The 23,640-nt window shown below is 40.2% G+C and overlaps 1 protein-coding gene across 2 annotated transcripts in view; it reads left to right on the top strand.

The window, feature by feature from the left end:
• Positions 1–21,233, top strand: part of kz (putative ATP-dependent RNA helicase kurz) — a 50,408-nt gene extending 29,175 nt beyond the window's left edge. The window contains exons 14-21 of one of the 2 annotated variants that reach the window (XM_076202960.1): positions 1,107–1,257; positions 2,574–2,694; positions 14,002–14,117; positions 14,254–14,369; positions 15,426–15,563; positions 19,695–19,863; positions 20,678–20,775; positions 21,037–21,233. In XM_076202960.1, the coding sequence (XP_076059075.1) occupies positions 1,107–1,257; positions 2,574–2,694; positions 14,002–14,117; positions 14,254–14,369; positions 15,426–15,563; positions 19,695–19,863; positions 20,678–20,775; positions 21,037–21,122 (995 nt within the window). In that variant the 3' untranslated portion in view covers positions 21,123–21,233. Of the gene's footprint in view, positions 1–1,106; positions 1,258–2,573; positions 2,695–12,021; positions 12,145–14,001; positions 14,118–14,253; positions 14,370–15,425; positions 15,564–19,694; positions 19,864–20,677; positions 20,776–21,036 lie in introns of those variants that run through there. The other variant, XM_076202961.1, reaches the window with a different exon arrangement.
• The last annotated feature ends 2,407 nt before the right edge of the window (positions 21,234–23,640 follow it).

The raw sequence follows: 23,640 nt of genomic DNA, 5'->3' as shown, positions 1-23,640 counted from the left end.
GGTGGGAGTGGATTTATGTCTTTGATTTTGGCTGCCTCCTTTGTAAGGGGGGAAACGCCATTGGTATATGAATGTGTGTATGATATGCTGTAATTATCATGTGTTGGGTGAGTTACTAAAGGGTTGAAAATTGTCTGAATTAACTGATATTATTATTTACTTCTAATACTGTGGCAAAGTTGACATGATTTGTTGCCATTTCCAGACAGTTCCAATCTACTCATGGGTGGGTTCTGGCCTGAATGTGCTCTTGGTTTTATCTTATGTAATTAAGGGAGATGTAATTAAGATTATCTGGTGTTCATTACAGCAGTGATGAAAATAGTACCAATGTGTTAGAAGGTTTGAATTTTGTTAGGCATATTCAAGTTTGTATACAGTAATAAAGGAATGGCATTTATATTTCTATAGACTGAAACATGTATGTATTGTACATACATATGCATATACACTCTGCATGACACCCATCCAACTCAGGTGCCTTACCTGCTCTCATCATTTTAGTAACTGCTTTCACCTCATCTTTCCTTATTTCTCCTCCATTTTCCTCACTCCACACTGTCATTTTCATAGTGGTTCCCACTGCAACTACTTTTCCCCCCATCCTCCTTCACATTTAGCAACTCCCTAAAATACTCTGCCCATCTTCCTATTACTGCCATCTCTTCCATTATGCCCATCTTCCTATTACTGCCATCTCTTCCATTATCATCTCTCCATCTGCACCTTTTACCTTTTCTTCTCTACTTGATTTGCCTCCTCTTCCTCTTAATTTCCTTCCAAAATATATTTTTATTACTTTCAAAATTTGTTCGTACTCTTACTTATTTCACATCTGCTCTCCTTTTTGCCTCCTTTATTTTATGCTTTACTTCTCATTTCTTTGTACCTCTTGTATGATTCTCTCATCCTGTTATGTAACCAATCTGTGACTACTTGCTTCTTTGCTTCATCATCACTACCCTTCCTTCAATTTCCTCCCATCTTCCTTGTTCCACACACACACTTTGCACACTTTGTATATATTCTAAAGTAAATTATTGGTGTGCTTACTTGGATCAGGAAGATTATCGTATAGTGACTAATTGAGACTGTCTTTTTCTAAGCAACAAGAAATAATTGGCAGAAACTACGTACATCCTGGGCTGGAATAGGCAACTGCAAGAAACTCGGTGATGTAATGGTACTTCTTTGTGCTGTGGGTGCAGCAGAATACCAGGGTGGGACACGATCATGGTGTGAACAAAATGGTCTCAGGTCAGTCGTCTTTTCATTTTGTTTTCTGGATATTTTGTATACGGTTGTGGTGTTGTAATTATTGACAATTTCCACATACATACATACATACATACATATACCAAGGTTTTTTCCCCCTTACAAGGGAGGTAGCCAAAAAAAAAGGGCATAAAACCATTCCCACCCATTTCATCCCTAAATACACTCCACCCCCCTCCACCCTCCCTCTTATCTTAGCACCTCCTGGATGACGGGTCATCCCTGTACCTTGTCCACTGCCCTGGGTCAGAGGCAGTGTTGCAAGACTATTGACTATTTCCACAATGGAATATTCAGAGTTGCCAGGTTTGAAAAAATGTACTCTGCCTCAACCAAATTAGACCAAGGGCATGGTTAATTGAATTCCATGTTACATGTCTTCCAACACTGTTTCTGACCCAGGGCAGTGGACAGGATGCAGGGATGACCCGTCATCCAGGAGGTGCCAAGATAAGAGGGAGGGAGGAGGGTGGAGGGGAGTGGAATATGTAGAAAATGGAATGGGTGGAAGTGGTTTCTATGTCTTTTTCTTTTTGGCTACCCCCCCCCCTGTGTAGGGGGAAAAAGCCTTTGGTATATGTATGTATGCATGTTACAAAGTCAGTTTGCACCTTTGTAGCCTCCTGTTAGGGGGAGTTCATGATGATAAAGTGAATCATCATCATCATTATTTTTTAATTGAAAATAAAGTGGACAGGGAAAGAGCACAATTCTGTAATTTTTTTTAAGATGATCTGTAGCTGACCGTAAGCCAACTTCAGGTGTTGGGTCCCACTGTGTACCTTACCAACTTTCATTGCTTTAAATGTTTCTTCTCTTTTACTTGTATCTGTACTAATTTCATGCAATGCACATTTATTAACCCATTCACTATGGTTTTGGGTTGGAATCCCCCTTCTAGACCCAGTTGTGCTGTGACTTTTTATAGAAGAAAAATATTGAGTGGGGTATCCCATCATCATTGACTGGATTTTATTCTCAAGAAACTGAAAGCTTTCTTTAATACCATGTACATACATTTATGTAATTATTGTGATGTATTCCGCAATGTATTTGTTTTTTATTTATATATTTCTGTGTCATTATGGATGCTCACTGGCTGAGTGGGTGCATTGCTACTTGTGGCTGAGGTCAAGGTAATGGCAGTTTGAACCCTACCTCCAGCGATTTGAACCAAGGGCATAGTTAATTAAAATCCAAGCTACAAAGTCCTCTGTAAAGGGGCACTGCCCTAGACTACTGATGGGGGAGTTTTTTATGTTAAACCAAATTATTTGTCATTATCAAATTTTTTTCAGATACAAGGCCATATGTGAGATTCGAAAGCTGCGCAGACAACTCACAAATGAAATTAATCTTGTTCTCCCAGGTTGCAACCTTATCCTTGACCCACAATTAAAGCCACCATCTGACACACAGGTAAGAAATTGACTAAATAAATATACATACATACATATACCAAAGGCTTTTTACCCCCTATAAGGGAGGTAGACAAAAAACAAAGTCATAAAAATGACTCCCACCCATTCCATCCCGATCACACTCCACTTCCCTCCACCCTCTTCCCACCATCTTATCTTGGCACCTCCTGGATGATGGGTCATCCCTGTATCTTGTCCACTGCCCTGGGTCAGAAGCAGTGTTGCAAAACACAGCACATCCACAGCAAGGCTGCTTCATGAAATCAATGACTCCACCTCCCCCCCTCATCCAGAAAAGGAGAAGACGGGGAGAAATCCCTACCGACTGCATCAAATTTTTCTCACACAGACTCCCTGACCCCCATCCCCCATCCATTCCACCTCATACATCACAACATAATCCATATACAACCATTCTCCATTCATCCCTGTCTTCTGTCCTTCCTCAGCAGACATTCCCCTCTTCCCCAAAGCCCCTTTCACCCCATCCATCCATCTCATCCTAGGTCGCCCCCTCATGTTCACTCCCTCCACATCTGCCTTCCATACCTCTTTTACTAGTCTTTCTTAACTCATTCTTTTCATGTGTCCAAACCATCCCTATACTCTTTCATCCGCCCTATCTCCCAACTCCCTTTCTACCCCCGTTCTCCTCCTCACCTCCTCATTTCTCACTCTATCCAGCCTAGTAACCCCTATTATACTTCTCAGGCACCTCATCTCAAACACATTCAAACTCCTCTCTTCCTCTCTTATGTTCCATATTTCTGCCCAATACAGTGCTGTTGGTACAATCACTCCTTCATACAATCTCCTCTTAGCATCCATTCCCAAATGTCTATTTTTCATTACACTTTTTAATCCATCAAATAAATAACACATTTATCTTTATTTCTCTGGAAGGAAATAAAGACAGATGTGTTATTTAAGTATAATGTACCAAATCTTATATTCAAATAAATATTACTTTAATCTCCTTTTTTAAGGTAAAGCTGTAAATTAATATATCAAACATGGATTTCATGAAAAAGTGGTCCCTTGCATATATTTGTATCAGAATTTTGTTGATTTCAAGAAAAAAGTGGTCCCTTACATATATTTGTAGCAGAACTTTGTTGATTTCAAGAAAAAAGTGGTCTCTTGCATATATTTGTAGCAGAATTTTGTAAATATTATGTGAGGACGGTGCTATAATGCTGTTCAGCCTTTTCTTATGTCATTCAATAAATTTCTTGCCTGAGGTCTCTCTTGCATGAAACCTGCAGCTCTTAGGTAACCAGTAAAAGCCATTGGATTGGCCCATAAGTCACTCAGGACAGAAATGTTGTGTAGCTGTCTGGTTAAGGGTAGGATATACTTAGCATCTTTTGTCCAATAATTGCATATGCAATAGTCTGTGTTTGGCCAGGACTAGTGTATTGTTGTTGTTTTAGTGGTGGATAGATATGAATACAGTCTTAGATTTAAGAAGGAAATAGGCAAGAACTGGTTTACCAATAGAGTGGTCAATGAATGGAATAGGTTTAAAAATCATGTAGTGGTGCTGAAACTGTGTTGTTTGAAGAAAAGGTTAGACAAATTTATGGATGGGGATGACAGGTGGCAGGGGACATGGAACTGCCTAATGTAGGCCTTGTGATGTTTTGAAGTCTCCTTCATTCTTCTGGTCTTATGCAATGTGGCTCTTGATTCTCACGTGAGGGATTTTTCTCTAGGGCTTATGTCTGGTGGGGTTTGAAGTAGAAGGATGTTTGGTGGTCATTCTTTAAGTGCCTGTTTATTTATTTATTTTTTTATATTTTCTTTCATCAATTTTTGTTTGGTTTGGACACATGGAAAGAATGAGTGAAGAAAGATTAGTAAACAAGGTTTTGAAAGCTGAGGTAGATGGAGTGAACTTTAGGGGAATGTCTGTTGATCAATAAAGGGATAGGGGTGAGTGGAGGATGGTTGTGTATGGATGATATTTGGACACAGCCCGAAGGGATCTGCTTCTGTCTTCCCTATTTTCCACATGAGGGGACTGGAAGTGGTGGTCACTGTGTAAATGAAGCAGCCCTGCTGTGGATAAGCTATGTCTTGCTGCATTGTTTCTGACCTGGGCAGGAGGCTAGGATGACCCATCATCCATGAGGAGTTAAGAGAAGAGAAACAAGGGTGGTGGATGGGAGAGGAATGGGTGGGAGTGTGTGTGTGCTTTGACATGTCTACCTCTTTTATGAAGGGGAAGAAGTGTTGTGTGGACACACACACACGCACACACACACACACACACAGACACACACACACACACACACACACACACACACACACACACACATACACACATATATATATATTTTCCACCACGCTCTACAGGCCTCTCCCAATCCTATACGTGCATAACATCCCTGAAATACTGTATCCATTTTACTCCCCCTACCTTCACTTCCGATTTGATGAAGCGGCCTTGCTGTGGATGTGCTGTGTCTTGCAACACTGCTTCTGACCCAGGGCAGTGGACAGGGTGCAGGGATGACCCGTCATCTAGGAGGTGCTAAGATGGGAGGGAGGGTGGAGGAGTGTGGAGTGTTTTCGAGGATGGAACGGGTGGGAATGATTTTATGCCTTTTCCTTTTTGGCTACCTAGTAAGGGGGAAAAAGCCTTGGTATATGTATGTATGTATGTATGTACCTTCACTTCCATAAGCAATCGTCATCTACACCCTTTGCTTTTCCCTTTGAGCCATCCCCCTCACTCTCTTCACTTTGTTCCAAAACATCTTTTGATACTATATGAAATTCATCCAGAAACACCCACCCAATTTTACATAAGCTCTTCTCATTGCCTTTGTCACCTTGCCTATTGTTTCTACTCGCTTCCATCTGTACCTCTCATATGGTTTCCTAGTTCTACTTTGCAACCAGTCTTCATATGCTTGCTTCTTTTCTTCCAATTCAATCCCAATTACACACCAGAAATACATACACATACATATACCAAAGGCTTTTTTCCCATTACAAGGGAGGTAGTCAATAAACAAAGGTATAAAAACCACTCCCACCCATTCCATCCCTAACATATTCCACTCCCCTTCACCCTCTTCCCTCCCTCTTATCTTGGCATCTCCTGGATGATGGGTCATTCCTGCATCTCGCCCACTGCCCTGGGTCAGAAGCAGTGTCGCAAGACACAGCACATCTACAGCAAGGCTGCTTCATTAAATCGGTGACCCCCCTCTCCGTCCCCTCATGCAGAAAAGGAAAAGGGGAGAAATCCCTTTGAGCTGCATCAAATTTTTCTCACACATACTCCCTCACCCCCATCCCCCACCCATTCCACCTCATGCATCACAGCATCATCCATACACAACCATTCTCCATTCACCCCTGTCTTCTATCCTCTCCTGTCTGTCCTCAACAGACATTTCCCTCTTTCCAAATGCCCCTTTTACCCCATCCATCCATCTCATCCTAGGTCACCCCCTCATGTTCACTCCTTCCACCTCTGCCTTCCACACCTCTTTTACTAATCTTTCTTCACTCATTCTTTCCATGTGTCCAAACCATCCCGATACTCTTTCATCAACCCTATCTCCCTATTTCCTTTCCACCACTTCTCCTCACCTCCTCATTTCTCACTCTATCCAGCCTAGTAACCCTATCATACTTCTCAGACACCTCATCTCAAACACATTCAAACTCATCCTCTCTTCCTCCCTTTTGTTCCATGGTTCTGCCCTGTACAGTACTGTCAGCACAATCATTCCTTCATACATCGGTCGGACACGGTCGGAACAACACGCATTTTCGGAGCGCTGGCTTACGAGCGAAAATATAAAGAACAAACGATCAGCGGCGGCCTTTTTGTTTATACGCGGAGTGGTAAGCTGTGCATTCGTGGTGAAACAATGTAGGTCGAATTTGTATCTCCGTTACTTTCTTTTTTCATTTTTTTTTATTGTTCTTAAAAATGGAAACCCCTAAATCCAAGGACGCAACTAAAAGAAGCCTGGAGGAAACTAAAATCGAAACTCCACTAGGAGTAGTGAGAAAAAAATCATGCTTCGCTTCAACACCAAGAGAATATCAAAGACTAGACATAAGTAGATTTTCTGGGTTTGAAAGGGAAGGAAATGGATTATTAAGAATAGAAAATGACAGAGAACCCAGATACAGGAACATAATGAGGAGTAGAGATCTAAATGATATCGTAGACAAACTATTAGAACTTAAAAGCGAATATAAGATAATGTACCAGGAAGTATCAAACCTAAGGAAAGCCAACGAGGAAAACAATAGGGAGATAGATGAGTTGAAAAAAGAATTAAAACAGCTTAAGGGTGAGAATGAGAGGTTGAAAAGTGAGGATAATAGTAGGAACGAGGTTCTGAAACGAGAAATCAAAAGTCAAATGAAAGAAGTGACTGAAAAGGTGGAGGAAAGAATTAGGGAGAACGACCTACAGGAAATAAAAAAACAGTGGAAAATTGAGTAGTTAATGAATGGAATTTGCCAACCGTGTAGTTAATGAATGGAATAAACTTCCTGCACAGGTAGTGCAATGTAGTTCAGTTCGAAGCTTTAAGAATCATTTAGATAAATACCTAAGTAAGATGCTGTAATGATTATAATTTATGTTATATTATTTGTTTTTGTTATGTTATAATTTGTCTGTCTGATTTTCATTTATTATTAGTTATATGTCAATTTATTATCATTTACTATTTACCTGTTTGTTTGTTATTCAACTATACCAATGCATTTATTTATGTATTTTAATTGTTATTTACATTGTTACAGTTTTAATTTATTATTAATATGATTTTTTTTTTTTTTTTTTTTTTTTTTTTTTTTTTTTTTTTTTGGTGCATCCGACCTAGATATGGATCAAAAGGTCTCCTGTCGGCATGCTTTGCCTTTGTAATCCTTTGTAAGTCAGGAAATATCTTTAAAGAAAATAATGGAACAATAAGTAAAAGGTAATACAAAAGAAACTGTAATTCAGGTTATTAAAGAGAAAAGTAACCTAGTTAGGGACACAGTGGATAGAAAAAGATGTATAGTAGTCTATGGCATTAAAGAAAAGCACAATGTACCAAGATACCAGAGGGAAAAGGAAGAAAAAGAGATTGCCAAAGAAATACTAAAGGAGTTACAAACAGATGAGTTAGGCTGGGACAGAGAAATCGAGGAAACTCATAGAATGGGCAAGTACTCTAAAGATAAGCTATATAGACCATTAAAACAAATTAAAGTTCATACTAACACCCAACACTGTGGGACAAGGAGAATACAACTGTTGGACAAAGAATAGAAAGAACAAACAGGGCGGAGGAGTTCTAATTTTGGCCAAGAAAGATTTAACTGTAACAAAAATAACTGAAGGAAAAAATAATGTAGAATCAATTATAGTACAAGTCGAAGGTAAAAAAATGAAGAAAAGAAAATTTGCAGTGGTATATGTACCTCCTAAGACACAAGCCTGGTCAGAGAGGGATCACGCTGAGTTACTAGATGATACAAAGGAAGAACTAATTGAAACACTGAAGGATGGAGGAAATATAGTAATTATGGGTGACTTTAATTCAAAAGAAATATGATGGGAAGATATGACAGTGAAAGGGGGAGAGAAACACTGGGGCAATGTACTCCTTGACTTGACCATTGAATACACAATGACCCAGTGGATTAGAGAAAATACTAGATATAGAGGAAATGAAGAACCCTCAATATTGGACTTAATACTTACAACAGAACCTGAGATAATCGATAATATTATTTACAAAACTCCGATAGGAAAAAGTGACCATGTACTAATAGAAATGGAATTGAAAGAACAACCAGACCAAAGCAAAAATGTTAAACATAGAATAGGAAGACCCATGTATAACAAAACGAACTATGAGAAACTTAAAACATTCTTTCGCAATGCAAACTGGGAAAAATTCCAAAACGAAGATACAGGGATAGAAGAAAAATGGAACATACTAAAAGAAATTTATAATGAAGGAGTGGACAAATTCGTACCACAAAAAAAAATGGAAAAGGCATACATAAAGAACTGGTACAACAAAAGATGTAGTGAAGCAAAGGAAAAAAGGGACAAAGCTTGGAAAAAATGGAAAAGAGATAAGAAACAAAGCAAATGGCAAACATACATCAAACTAAGAAACGAATATGTAAAAATACGCAGAGATGAAAAGAGAAATTACGAAAAAAAGATAATAGACAAATGTAAAGAAGAACCCAAACTATTTTACAAATATGTAAATGGAAAACTGAAAAACAAACAAGAAATAGAAAAACTGCGCCAAGATAAAAAAGAATTTACAGAAGAACTGGAAATGGCTGAAATAATGAACAACCACTTCAGATCAGTATTCACAATAGAAAACTCGCCTAACAGTGAAGTTAGAGAGAGAGAATTATCCCCAGCAATGAAAGAAATAAACGTAACACAAAAAGAAATCAGTGATCAAATTAAAACCCTGGATGTCAGAAAATCACATGGCCCAGACGGAATAGCAAACTGGATACTGAAAGAATGCATGGAAGAATTAACTGACAAAATATATGATATAATTAAATCATCAATTAAAGAAGGAAAAGTACCATTGGACTGGAAAAAAGCAAACATTGTACCAATTTATAAGGGAGGTGATAAGGAAGATCCATCTAACTACAGACCGGTCTCACTAACAAGCACAATAGCAAAAATTTGTGAAAGAGTGATCAAAAACAGATGGGTTAAGTACCTGGAAGAAAAATCTATACTGAACCCAAATCAATTTGGATTTAGACAAGGGAGATCCTGTACAACAAATCTGATTTGCTTTTACTCAAGATTAGTAGACATAATAGAAGAAAGAGATGGATGGGCAGACTGTGCTTTTCTGGACCTGCAAAAGGCATTCGATAAGGTACCTCATAGGAAATTGATAAATAAGATAGAGTCAAAAGGTGGCATCAGAGGAAAATTATTGGAATGGATGAAAGACTTTCTGATTGGGAGGAAAATGAGAGTTGTAATTAGAGAAAAATTCTCCAACTGGGAAGAAGTAAAAAGCGGGGTCCCGCAAGGATCAGTACTGGCACCGATTATGTTTGCTGTATACGTTAATGACACGAATGAAGGCGTGGAGTGCTATATAATTTTTTTTGCAGATGATGCAAAATTACTTAAGAAGGTAAAAACGGAAGAGGACTGCAACTCATTGCAACAAGATCTGGACACAATATGGGATTGGACTAAAAAATGGGAAGTAAAATTCAATATTAAGAAATGCAGCATAATGGAATTTGGAAAGAGTAAAAATAGAATATCAAAAGATTACAGAATTGGGGAAGAAAAAATAAATAAAACAAACTATGAAAAAGATCTTGGAGTGATGATTGGAAAGGACATGAAACCAGATAAGCATATAAACAAGATGTTCGGAGAAACCTACAACTTATTGAGAGCAATCAAAGTGGCATTTACCTATATGGACGAAGAAATGATAAGGAAAATACTTACTACACCAATAAGACCAAAACTCGAGTACGCAGCATCACTTTGGACAACCAGTACCAAAAAGAATATTAAGAAACTAGAAAGATTACAAAGAGCGACAACAAAACTAGCACCGACACTCGCCGAACTAACGTATGAGCAAAGACTATCCAAATTGAACCTACCAACTCTGGAACAAAGAAGAGAAAGAAGAGATTTGCTAACTATATACAGAATAATGAAAGGAATGGAAGTTTTAGACAGGAACGACCTATTAATGTGGGACAACGGTAAAACAAGAGGACACGGAAAAAAATTGAAAAAGGATAGTTATAGAAAAAACTTGAAAAGGAACAGTTTCCCACACAGAGCGATAAATACATGGAACAAATTAGACAACAAAACAGTATGTGCTAACACTATACAAGATTTTAAGATAAAACTTGATGCGGAGAGATACAAAGACGGGTCACCACGAGCATAGCTCCCCTCCCGTATATTACAACTAGGTAAATACAACTAGGTAAATACAATCTCCTCTTAGCATCCATTCCCAAATGCCTACTTCTCATTACACATTAATTTCCCAAGGCATTTACTCACTTCTCTCAATCTACATTCTACCTCCACCTCCTCCCTTTCCTGCCATATTCGCACCCAAGTATCTAAAACTATCCACTTCCTCCAGTCTCTCTCCCTTAATACTCACTTCCAATCTGCTGCCAATTTCTCCCCTTGTACATCTCATCACCTTACATTTACCCACATTTATCTTCAACTTGCTTCTTTTGCACACCTCAAACTCTATCACTAACTTCCTCATTCCTTCCTCTGATCCTGCTACAAGCACAGTGTCATCAGCAAACAACAACTGGCATTTCTCCCACTTTTCTCCATCTTCTTTAACCATCTCCAATCTCCAATCCATTACCTTTGCATTTAACTCTCACACCACCCCATCCATGCATAAATTGAACAGCCAAGGCAATATAACACATCCCTGTTCACATGAAGTCCCACCTTTACCTCAAACCACTTACTCTCTATTTCTGATTCTAATACAAGCTTTATTACTCTTGTAAAACATCTTGAATGCTCTCAAAAGCTTTCCTCCTATCCCATATAACTGCGATACCTCCCACAGTGCCTTCCTGTCTACCCTGTCATAAGCCTTTTACAAATCCATAAAAGACCAAAAAACATCCTTACCTTTTCTTAGAGCTTTCTCACATATCTTTTGTACCACAAAAATCTGATCCACACAACCCCTAACTGTCCTAAACCCACACTGTTCCTCACCCATTACTCCCTCTGTTCCTCTCCTAATCCTCTCAATCAAAACCCTCCCATAAGCCTTCCCAACTATGCTTAACAAACTGATCCCTCTGAAACTACTACACTCACACTTGTCCCCTTTTACCTTGTAAAGTGGAACTATATAGGCACTCCTCCAGTCCTCTGGCACTCTACCCTCTCTTAAACAAACATTAAATAACCTCGCCAGCCAGTCCTCCATCATTGTACCTCCTTTTTTTTTTTAAGACATTCTGCATGACACCCATCCAACCCAGTTGCTTTACCTGCTCTCATCTTCTTAACAACAGCCTTCACTTCATCTTTCCTTATTTCTCCTTCATTTTCCTCCCTCATCACTGTCATTTTCTTAGTGCTTCCCACTACAACTACCTTTCCCTCCCTATCCTTCTTTGCATTTAGCAACTCCCTAAAATACTCTGCCTATCTTCCTTTTACTGCCTTCTCTTTCATTATCATGTCTCCATCTGCACCTTTTATAAAATATACATACATGCATACATATCCTAGATCCTCTTATGCCTTTACTTTTTTTAGGAATGTCCCCTGTGGGGCTACATGGAGAAGGATGCCTGGTCCCAATCCCCATCCCTTTTTTCTCGCCTCTTATGATCCAAGTGGAAATACTTGGTGGCAGTATTCTTTTGCTCCCGCCACAGGGTAGGTAGGCAAAAATAGAAATGAATATTCAGAGAAATTGTACAGGACAGTAACAAGAGGTTGGGGGACAGCATAACAGAGGGACAGTTGTAGTATAAAAGTGTCATCATTTCTCTATGAACAGAGTTTTCCTCTATCACAGACAAAATTTTGTGTGTCTCTGGTCTGTAGGGGTGCCCCATATAGACCCTAAAGTATCAACTGCATGCTATTGTCACAACAACATGCAGCCAATACCCCAGAAGAGGTGCTAAGATAAGAGGGAGGGTGGAGGGGAGTGGAGTGTATTCAGGGATGGAATGGGTGGGAATGATTTTATGCCTTTTTCATTTTGGCTACCTCCCTTGTATGGGGGAAAAAGCCTTGGTATATGTATGTATGTACATACATATACCAAAGGCCTTTTTCCCCCCTTATAAGGAAGGTAGACAAAAAAAAAAAGCATAAGAACCACTCCCACCCATTCCATCCCTATCACACTCCTCTCTCCTCCTCCCTCTTATCTTGGCACCTCCTGGATGATGGGTCATACCTGCATCTTGTCCAGTGCCCTGGGTCAGAAGCAGTGTCACAAGACACAGCACATCCACAGCAAGACCGCTTCATTAGATCGGCGACCCCCCATCTTTGTCCCCTCATGCAGAAAAGGAGAAGACAGGGAGAAATCCCTTCAGGCTGCGCCAGATTTTTCTCACACATACTCCCTCACCCCCCCCCCCATCCCCCACCCATTCCACCTCATGCATCACATCATCATCCATATACAACCATTCTCCATTCACCCCTGTCTTCTGTCCTCTCCCGTCCTTCCTGAACAGATATCCCCCTCTTTCCCAAAGCCCCTTTTACCCCATCCATCCATCTCATATTAGGTTGCCCCCTCATGTTCACTCCTTCCACATCTGCCTTCCACACCTCTTTTACTAATCTTTCTTCACTCATTCTTTCCATATTTCCAAACCTTCCCAATACTCCTTCATCTAACCTATCTCCATCTCCCTTTCCACCCCATTCTCCTCCTCACCTCCTCATTCCTCACTGTGTCCAGCCTAGTAAACCCTATCATACTTCTCAAGACACCTCATCTCAAACACATTCAAACTCCTTCTCTCTTCCTCTCTTATGTTCCATGTTTCTGGCCCATACAGTACTATTGACACAATCACTCCTTCATACAATCTCCTCATAGCATCCATTCCCAAATGTTTATTTCTCATTACACTTTTTAATCCACCAAGGCATTTACTCGCTTCTCTCAATCTACACTTTACCTCCACCCCACTCCTCCCTCTCCTGCCACATTTGCACCCAAGTATCTAAAACTATCCACTTCCTCCAGTCTCTCTCCCTTAATACTCACTTTATGTCTGCTGCCACTTTTTCCCCTTGTACATCTCATCACCTTACTTTTACCCACATTTATCTTCAACTTCCTACTTTCACACCCTTTCCCAAACTGTCACTACCAGATACTACTAGATAGGATTATCTTTTCATTTCTTTTACATGGGAGGAACTTCATTTTTAATGTGTCGTAACTTCCTCAATCCCTCCTCTGATCCTGAATGACAATCCAAAAAAAATATAGAAAAAATAAAATGAATTAGAAACCAAACAAAAGCTCACAGAACAAGAAAAAAAATTGCTACAACTAAAGAAAGAATAATGAAAACACACACACACACACAAACACAAATATAAGAGGTCTGAGGACCATTGTCGCCTACAAGTTTGGTTGGAAAAATTCAGGGCAATAATTGAGTAAGATATGTCATGCTGTAGATTTATCTAAAGATGCACATGTATTATTAACTTATTTTTCTTCAAATTTCTATATCTGATTTCTTTTGGATTCAGGCTAGACTGCTCTGTCAGATAATGTTGGCTGGACTAGTGGACCATGTTGCTCAAAGGGTTGACGACTGGGAAGTGAAAGATCCTCAGGATAAAGTCAAATGGAAAAATGCTTATAGGTTGGTGTTACTCTGATTTCAAGTGTTTGTATATGTGTGTTTGTATATATATATATATATATATATATATATATATATATATATATATATATATATATATTATCATGAAACAATAAAATTTCCTTTTCTTTCATAGAACAATTGAAATGGAAGATCCAGTCTATCTACCTACATCTTCTGTTTTGAATAGTGAAAGGCCAAAGTGGCTGGTATACCAGGAGATTCATGAGACTACTAAGATGTATATTAGAGGTCAGTTCTCTTTAACCTCTCCAATATGAGTAAGAATCTTCCAGGCAGCATCAGCTGTCTGACGTACGATGATGCATCACAATATTTGCATTATGAAATTTTAAGAGGGAGGGAGTGGTGGTGAATGGGAGTGGAGTATGTGGGGATGAAATATATGGTAGTGGATATATGCCTTTGACTTTGGCTACCTTTGTTGTAAGAGGTAAAATGCCATTGGTATATGTATGTACTAAGCACATAATACACATTATTCTCAAGGCCTTGACTTATCATAGGAAAAGAATAGAGTGGGAGATCTAGTCCTTTCACTATCCCATTTATTCACCTTTTACAACACACTTGGGACCATGATGGTAATATTCTTCTTCCTCTCCCCCATCCCCCCTCCATCACATTAGGTTCAGATAAAGAAGAGGTAGAATCATAGTAGTAAAAAATAGGTTCAAGGGGCCAGCATAAAGAAGGGAAAACATTAGTACAAAAACATGTCTTCATTCCTTTGAGTAGAGAATTCACTCTAATGTAGTCAAATGATGTTTGGCTCTGGTCCATAGGGGCACCCCAAAAAACTGTCTCATAATGTTTTGTTGCCAAGTAATTAAGCAGTGGGATAAACCAACCTTGGCTTTCAGGCCCAGCTATAGAGTTGTTGTTATTTTGCTGCTTAGTTTTTTACCCAAGCAATGGACAGATAGGGATAACCCTTTCTATGACAAGCTAATAGGAGGGACAACAGATTTGCTTTTAGATGGGTATGGGATTGGTGTAAGGTATGCTTTAAGTATATGTATGTATTCTTCAAGTCAGTAAAGGACATGGTCTCAGAAAATATTGAAGTATTTCAACCTAAACTATTTAATACAGATTGTCATCCAAATTAATCAGAGAGACGTATACAAAAAAAAGGACTAGTTAGAAACTAAGACCTCAAACAACTCCAGATACTGAACAACACACATAATTCACAGGCTAGTCTTTTTCACTCACTAGATAGGATTATCTTTTCATTTCTTTTACATGGGAGGAACTTCATTTTTAATGTGTCTTTGTTTTCAGGAGCAACTATTATAGAACCAGAATGGTTAGCAACATTTGCACCACATCTTTGTGTCTTCTCACCTCCATTGGAAAAGCCAGCTCCTTTATATGATGATCATACTGATAACATCTACTGTTATTGCACTGCCACGTTTGGTAAGTTATGAAATTAAACTAATCGGTCAAGGTCTGAATCTTAATGGTCCCCTTTATTTTTTCCATTTTAATAGTCATGGCATCACTGGTTTCTCTGAATGTCATTAGATTATTCATTTATATTTTTGTCCAGTTATAAGTTTTAACAGGGAGCATAAGATAGGAAGAGAGGAGGAGTTTGAATGTGTTTGAGATGATGATTGAGAAGTATGGTAGTGGTTACTAGGCTGGATAGAGTAAATGGGGAGGTGAGGAGGAGACCAGGGGTGGAAAGGGAGTTGGGAGATAGGTTTAATGAAATAGTATTGGGATGGTTTGGACACATGGAAAGAATGAGTGAAAAAGGATTAGTAAAAGAGGTGTGGAAGGCAGAAGTGGAAGGAGTGAACATGAGGGGGTGACCAAGGATGAGATGGATGGATAGGGTAAAAGGGGCATTGGGAAAGAGGGTAATGTCTGTTGAGGAAGGAAGGGAGAAGACAGAAGATAGGGATGAGTGGAGAACAGTTGTGTTTGGATGATGCTGTGATGCATGGAAGGGAGTGAGTGGGGGGTGAGGGTGTATGTGAATGATATTTTGATGCAGCCTGAAGGACATGAGGGGATGGAGAGGGTGGAGGGGTTGCTAATTAAATGAAGCAGCCATGCTGTGGATGTGCTGTGTCATGCTATATTGCTTCTGACCCAGGGCATTGGGCAAGATGCAGGGATGAGCCAAGATAAGAGGGAGGGAGAGGAGTGAATGGAAATGGAATATGTGGGGATGGAATGGGTAGGAGTGGATTTTATGCTCCCCCTTCCCCCCTTTTTTCTCTACTTCTCTTGTAAGGTGGAAAAAGCTGTTGGTATATGTATGTGTAAGTTTTAATACTGAAGTCAGCCCACTTTTGGTGTCCTATGTGTGTGTGTGTTTTTCTTTTTCTTTTCTTCTACACTCAGTAAATATGGTTGACACAAGTTGGAGGGGATTATTTAATGTAGCCTCCATAAATTTTAATACATATACTAATGAAGAACTGAGTGCAAAGAACGCATTATCACCAGAAATTAAAACCTTATTTGCAGTATTTACAAGACTAAGCATCTCTATTCTTATGCTAATGACCCACTTTCGGAGAAGAATAGGCGAAAGTAAAAAGATCCGTATGTTTTTATCACTATCTGTGATCCTCTTCAGCAGATCTGAAGAGGATCACAGATAGTGATCGAAACGTACAGATCTTTTTACTTTCGCCTATTCTTCTCTGAAAGTGGGTCATTAGTATAATTTTACCAATGTGCTAGGACATTACTTTGTTGCGATCTCTATTCTTGATGCAGGTGTCTCTTGTGGCAGGGTCCAAGGGGGGATTAAGGAAGTTAGTGACTGAGTTTGAGATGGTATGTGATAGGAGAAAGTTGAGGGTAAAGGTGAATAAAAGTAAGGTGATGAGATGTACAAGGGAAAGAATGGCAGCAATTTGGAAGTGAGTATTAAGGGAGAGAGGCTGGAGGAAGTGGATAGCTTTAGGTGAGGAAGTGGAGGTAGACTGTAAATTGAGAGAAGCAAGTAAATGCCATGGGGGGTTATTACATACATATACCAAGGCTTTTTCCCCCTTCCAAGGGAGGTAGCCAAAAAGGGAAAGGCATAAAAACACTCCCACCCATTTCATCCCTAAATACCCTCCACACCCCTCCCACCCTTCCTCTCATCTGAGCACCTCCTGGATGACGGGTCATCCCTGCACCCTGCCCACCGCCCTGGGTCAGAAGCAGTGTCGCAAGACACAGTACATCCACAGCAAGGCCGCTTCATTTAATCGGCGACCCCCCCTCTCCATCCCCCTTTGCATGTAAGGCGAGGACGGGGAGAAATCCCTTCAGGCTGCATCAAAATTTACTCACACATACTACCCCACCCCCCACCCCCCCGCCCATTCCTCCTCATGCAGTCACAACATCATCCATATACAACCATTCTCCATTCACCTCTGTCTTCCGTCCTCTCCCTTCCTTCCTCAACAGACATTCCCCTCTTCCCCAAAGCCCCCTTCACCCCATCCATCCACCTCATCCTAGGACGTCCCCTCATGTTCACTCCCTCCACATCTGCCTTCCATACCTCTTTTACTAGTCTTTCTTCACTCATTCTTTCCATGTGTCCAAACCATCCTAATATTCTTTCATCAACCCTATCTCCCAAATCCTTTTTCACCCCTGTTCTCCTCCTCACCTCCTAATTTCTCACTCTATCCAGCCTAGTAACCCCCACCATACTTCTCAGACACCTCATCTCAAACACATTCAAACTCCTTCTCTCTTCTTCTCTTATGTTCCACGTTTCTGCCCCATACAGTCCTGTTGGCACAATCACTCCTCCATACAGTCTCCTCTTCGCATCCATTCCCAAATGTCTATTCCTCATTACACTCTTTAAACCACCAAGGCATTTACTCGCTTCTCTCAATCTACATTCTACCTCCACCTTCACTCCACCTTTTCCTGCTACACTTGCACCCAAGTATCTAAAACTATCCACTTCCTCCAGTCGCTCTCCCTTAATGTTCACTTCCAGTCTACTGCCACTTTCACCCCTTGTACATCTCATCACCTTACTTTTACCCACATTTATCTTTAGCTTTCTTCTATCACATACTCTCCCAAACTCTGCCACCAGCTTCCTCAATCCCTCCTCTGACCCTGCCACAAGCGCAGTGTCGTCCGCAAACAACAGCTGGCTCACCTCCCACTTTTCTCCATTTTCTTTAACCATCTCCAATCCCTGACTCACTACCCTAGCATTCACCTCTCGCACCACCCCATCCATGTATAAGTTGAACAGCCAGGGCGACATAACGCATCCTTGACGAAGTCCCACCTTTACTTCAAACCACTCACTCTCTCCATTTCTAATCCTAACACATGCTCTACTACTCTCATAAAAACTCTTGACAGCTCCCAAAAGCTTTCCTCCTATCCCATAAATCTGCATAACCTCCCACAGTGCCTTTCTGTCTAGCCTATCATAAGCTTTTTCCAGATCCATAAAAGCCCAAAAAACATCCTTCCCCTTTCCTATAGCTTTCTCACATATCTGTCTTACCACAAAGATCTGATCTACACAACCTCTACCCGTCCTAAATCCACACTGTTCCTCACCAATTACTCCTTCTGTTCCTCTCCTAATCCTCTCAATTAAGATCCTCCCATAAGCCTTCCCTACTACACTCAACAGGCTAATCCCTCTGAAATTACTACATTCACACTTGTCCCCTTTTCCCTTGTAAAGGGGGTTATTAAAAAGTGTAATGAGAAGTAGGCATTTGGGAATGGATGCAAAGAGGAGATTGTATGAAAGGATGATTGTGCCAACAGCACTGTATGGGGCAGAGACATGGAATTTAAGAGAGACAGACAGGAAAGTTTTAAATGTGTTTGAAATGAAATGTCTGAGAAGTATGGTAGGGGGTTACAAGGTTGGATAGAATGAGAAATGAGGTGAGGAGAGCTGGGGAGGAAAAGGAGATAACATATAGGGTTTATGAAAGAGTACTGGGATGGTTCAGACAGATGGGAAGAATGAGTGAAGAAAGATTAGTAAAAGAGGTGTGGAAGGTAGAGGTTGATGGAGTGAACTTGAGGGGATGCATAAGGATGAGGTGGATGGATGGGGTGAAAGGGGAATATCTATTGAACAAGGAAGGGAGAAGGCAGGAGATGGGGTGAATGGAGAATGGCTGTGTATAGATGATACTGTGATACAAGGGAGGGGATGGGAATGGGGTATGGTAGGAGGGGGTTGTGTGAATGATATTTTGATGCAGCCCAAAGGGATTTCTCCCCTTCAATTTTTCTGCATGAGGGGATGGAGAGGGGAGGGGGGTGTCTTTGATTAAGTGAAGCTGCCTTGCTGTGGATGTGCTCTCTTCCTGCATTGCATTTGACCCAGGGCATTGGGCAAGATGTAGGGATGGACCATCATCTATGAGGAGCTAAGTTGAAAGGGAGGAAAGGGTGGTGGATGGAAATGAAATTGGTGGGAGTGGGTCATGCCTTTTGACTTCGGCTATCTCCCTGGTAAGGAGGAAGAAGCCCTTGGTATGTCGATAGATTAATTCTTGATGCAATTTGTGTTTTTTTTTTTTCCAGGTCCGTCAGCATGGGAAATCCCTGTTGTTAAAGTTCCTTACCCACATGGCCGAGATCTCTTCAAATGGGCAGCTTACTTTTTCCTTGTTGGTGACATGTGCCCAGCACTCAAGCAATACAGAGAGCATATATATGACCCAAAGACGCTCATTTCTCTTGTAGCTATTAGGTATGTTTTGTTTGTTTAAAGTATTCTTACATGTCCTTTTGGTATTTATGTCCTTTTGGTATTACCTTTATAGTATATATGTGAGAGGGGGCAACTGTTGGGTGTTGGATAAGTTTGGAATGGGTGTATACTTTGATTCAGTCACTCCCCTTGTAAGGGTGGAAAACCTTGTGTATATTATGCCTATAGCCAAGGCAATTCAAGTTGACTTAGCTACCTCCCTTGTAAAGGGGTATATAGGTAGATATTATACATGTATGTCTATCTGTCTATACACTAAGTTCTTTTTCTTCCTTACAAGTGAGGTAGCCAATTGAAAAGTCAAGTACCCACTCCCATCCCTTTCCCTTTCCTCCCTCTCATCTTAGCTCCTCATGGATGACGGGTCCTCCCTGTATCCCACCCAGTGCTCTGTGTCAGAACCAATGCAGCACAGCACGTTATGTCCACAGCAAGGCTGCTTCACTTAATTGGCGACCTTCCCACTCTGTCTTCTCATGCAGAAAAATGGGGAGACAGGGAGAGATCCCCTCAGGCTATGTCAAAATATCATACATACCTTCCCTCCATCCCCTGCCCTTCCTTGCATCACAGTGTCTGCAATACACAGCCATTCTCCACTCACTGTCTCCTGCCTCTTCCTTCCTTGCACAAAAGACATTCCCCTCTTACTCAACGCCCCTTTCACCTCCATCCATCTCATCCTTGATCATCTCCACAAGTTCACTTCCTCTACCTCTGCCTTCCACACCTTTTTTACATATCTTTCTTCACTCATGTATAGATAATTAAGTGCTCATGTTGTACATTTCAGGTATCGTGAACAAAGAGAAAATTTGATTCATGCTCTTGTTTGTAGAGATATCTGCAATCAGAAGCATTTGTATAAAGTGTGGGAAGATGAACCTAAATGTAAGTATCAGTAATGATATTTAGCTTCTGCAATACTTTAGCATACTAATAGATATTTTGTTGCAGTAAAATTAACATATCTTTCATGCTGTTGAGGTGATGCTATGGTATTTGAGGGGCTAAGGGAAGTGTTTTTCTCTGCTATTCTTTCACTCTATTCACTTTCTCACTTTATCTTATGAAATAAAGAATCACTGTTGGATAATCCTATTTGGTAATAAGATAAGAAGACTTGTTTGATAGTTTTCTTATGATTTTCAGATTTGCTAAGAGAATATGTTGCATGGATTGAAAATGAGAGTGTAAAAGAAAAAATCAAGCAACATTGGCCTCCCATATTAAGTTAATTAGAAGTGGCTCTACTTGAAAATTGTTAGAAAAAAAGCTACGAGGAAAATATTACTGTTATTATAATTTATAAATTGTTGTAAATCTTTTCAAGAAAACACATAATTTTCTAGTTTGCTTATTTTTACCCTAACTCCTTTAATTCACATTGGTTACTCTGCCTCTCATCCTATATTCGGACTAAAGTAGTGCATACTTAATTTGAATTTCATTTTGGTGTGTAATGAAGTGTTGAGATAGGAAGGGCATTAAATGGGTTTTAATTTTGATGAAGTTATGCAAGGTTTACATTCCTGAGCAATTCCCATATCTCAAAATTGTCAGATTGTCAGTCACTTCCAGCCCTCCTTGCACTTATCATACAGAAACTTGTCTGCTTCTTTATGTGCTGTAGCCTGAGCTCAGGGCACACCAAATGGAGGACATAGATTTTGTCAGCATTACTCTTGATGAAACAGAGTATGCTTTCGAGAAGGCTATCTATCTAACCAAAGTTTTTTTTCCCCGGGAGGTGTGGTAACAAGGGGGCAACCAAGGATGAGATGGATGGATGGGGTAAATGGGGCATTGGGAAAGAGGGAAATGTCAGTTGAGGAAGGACGGGAGAAGACGGGTGAGTGGAGAATGGTTGTGTGAATGATATTTCATGCAGCCTGAAGGATTTCTCCCCATTTTCCCTTTTTCTGCATGGGAAGGGGGGGGGGGTTTCGTCAATTAAATGAGGTGGCCTTGCTGTGGATGCGATGTGTCTTGTTACAATGCTTCTGACCCAGGGCAGTGGATGAGATACAAGGATGACCCGTCATCCAGGAGGTGCCAAAAAAATAGGGAGGGAGGGAGGGGTGGTGAATGGGAGTGGAGTATGTGGGGATGAAATAGGTGGGAGTGGATTTATGCCTTTGACTTTGGCTACCTCCCTTGTAAGGGAAAAAAAAAACTTGTATATGTAGTATGTACATGGGAAGTAGCCAAGTCAAAAGGCATGCACCCACTCCTACCCACCACCCTTTCCTCCCTCTCAGCTCCTAATGGATGATAGGACATCCCTGTATCTCACCCTCTGCCCTGGGCTAGAAGCAATGCAGCAAGACACAGTACATCCATGGCAAAGTTGCTTCATTTAATTGGTGAACCCCCCCCCCCACACACACACACACACACTATATCAATGTGGGCACCTAGCACAAAGAAAAACACAAGGAAATTAGAAAGAATCCAAAGAGCGGCAACAAAGATGGCATCCACACTATCAAATTTGAAATATGAACAAAGATTGGAAAAATTAAAGCTGTCAACATTAGAGCAGAGAAGGGAAAGAGGCGACTTGTTGACCATTTTCAGAATTATGGAAATTCTCGATAGAGATGACCTTTTAAAATGGGACAAAAGAGAAACGAGGACACGCAAAGAAATTAAAGAAAGACAGTTACAGAAGAGACCTGAAAAAGAACAGTTTCCCGCACAGAGTGATTGATGTCTGGAACGGGCTGAACAGTGAAACAGTAAATGCCAGAACTAAACACGAGTTCAAAACTAAACTGGACGTGGAGAGATACGAAAATGGGTCACAACGAGCATAGCTCCTGTCCCTTTAAAATACAACTAGGTAAATACACACTCCATTACCTCATGGGGAAAAAAAGATGGAGATAAATCCCTTAGGGCTGTGTCAAAATATCAGGAAGACTCATGCCATTAATAGTGTAGGCTATGCCTTCGCTGTGATTATAGTGCTCTGACATTTCCATCTTCTGTTGGATGGTAAAGGTTTTACTTCTTTTTCTTGGGTACACTAGCAGAAGTTGCTGGATGCTTGAATACCATGGCAATGAAAATCTAGGCAAATGGTAAGAACGGAAGAGGAGAGTTGCTAATAAGGCTCTAAATACAGTGCAGACTTGATTGAGAATGGTACATCTTCCCTGTAGGTGGCTTGGGTTCTGATGCTTCTAAACACTACTGCCCAGGACTGGCAGAGTAAACACTATTTGAGAATGAGGCCTTTATTGAATGTTTTCCATGTTGGAGCTTTTACAAGTACTATCTATATACCAAGGGCTTCTTCCCACTTATAAGTTACTTGGCATAATTTGGCTGCCTCCTAAAAACTCTGACCCTCCTATCTCTTAGTCAATATAAACTCAGTTTACATGTTTAACCCAAATTTGACGGGCCTGAGATGTTGTTGACGCATCTCACTCTCGGACGTCTTATCTACTTAACTTCCGCGCATAGCGGGGTTTCTGTATAAGGCCAGGGCCCTTCAGATTCACGAACATGTATTATTTATTATTATGTGTTGTGATGTGTTCATATGAGAATAAAATTTGTAAGACATCCTAAATTTATGTAAGCTTGAGTTTGGTTGCTTATATTACTAAGAGAAGCTTCAACTACCTTGTTTTTTTTATTTTATTTATGTATATCAGGTTCCATCCTTTACATATATGTTTATGTAATAAAAATAGTGATCACAAAATAATTTTTATTGAATTTACAAAAAGGAAAATAATAAAA

The sequence above is a fragment of the Oratosquilla oratoria genome, chromosome 19 (assembly GCF_046742065.1).
Source record: "Oratosquilla oratoria isolate Oo_2021 chromosome 19, ASM4674206v1, whole genome shotgun sequence".
NCBI classification, from domain to species: Eukaryota; Metazoa; Arthropoda; class Malacostraca; order Stomatopoda; family Squillidae; genus Oratosquilla; species Oratosquilla oratoria.
The sequence above is the reverse complement of the archived record's forward strand: the minus strand, read 5'-3'. Positions and strand labels throughout refer to the sequence as shown.